This window comes from Myotis brandtii, unplaced genomic scaffold, assembly GCF_000412655.1.
Source record: "Myotis brandtii unplaced genomic scaffold, ASM41265v1 scaffold187, whole genome shotgun sequence".
NCBI classification, from domain to species: domain Eukaryota; kingdom Metazoa; phylum Chordata; class Mammalia; order Chiroptera; family Vespertilionidae; genus Myotis; species Myotis brandtii.
This window is the reverse complement of record NW_005356944.1, coordinates 106,405-107,103: the sequence shown is the minus strand read 5'-3', so window position 1 is coordinate 107,103 and position 699 is coordinate 106,405. Positions and strand designations below refer to the sequence as shown.

General features: G+C 69.2%; 1 protein-coding gene across 1 annotated transcript in view; it reads left to right on the top strand.

Moving 5' to 3' along the window:
- LOC102255677 (chromosome unknown open reading frame, human C11orf95) overlaps window positions 1-699 on the top strand; it is a gene marked incomplete at its 5' end in the record, with an annotated part of 3,888 nt that overhangs the window by 1,145 nt on the left and 2,044 nt on the right. Inside the window, 2 exons of the mRNA XM_014538196.1 lie at window positions 1-308; window positions 501-693. The exon at window positions 1-308 is cut by the window's left edge and continues 18 nt beyond it. Coding sequence (XP_014393682.1) covers window positions 1-308; window positions 501-693 — 501 coding nt within the window. The remainder of the gene's footprint in view (window positions 309-500; window positions 694-699) is intronic.

Below are 699 nucleotides of genomic sequence, written 5' to 3'. Positions count from 1 at the left end.
CTCGGCCTCCCGGAGGGCCAGGGGCAGCAGGGGGCTGGGGGCTCGGCGCCTGGAACGGAGGCTGAAGGAGTCCCTGCAGAACTGGTTCCGGGCAGAGTGTCTCATGGACTATGACCCTCGGGGGAACCGGCTGGTGTGCATGGCATGTGGCCGGGCCCTGCCCAGCCTGCATCTGGATGACATCCGTGCCCACGTGCTGGAGGTGCACCCCAGCTCCCTGGGGCTCAGCGGCCCCCAGCGCAGTGCCCTGCTGCAGGCCTGGGGTGGCCAACCCGAGACACTGTCTGAGCTCACTCAGCCCCCACCAGGTGCGAGGACCATCCCAGGGCCCAGGTGGCCCTGCAGAGTGGGGTCTGTTCCTCTCCCCCCCACCCCCCCACACACACTGGCTCGGCCCTCTAGCTTGGGCCTGGGGTGAGGAACAGGGCCCCCCCTTGTGCGTGGGTAAGGGCAACCTATCCCGCAGGCTGAGCCCCTCTCCCTCACCCCTTCCCCAACAGACGATGACCTCGTCCCCCAGGACCTGACCAGAAAAAGCCGGGACTCGGCCCCCGCTGCTGGAGCCCCCTCCTCTCAGGATCTCAGTCCCCCAGACGTAAAGGAAGAGGCTGGCGGGGTCCCTGAGAGGCCCGGGCCCGCAGACAAGAAGGAGGAGCTGGAGGAGGGCGAGAGGGTGGGGGTCCCAGGCCGGTGGCCACG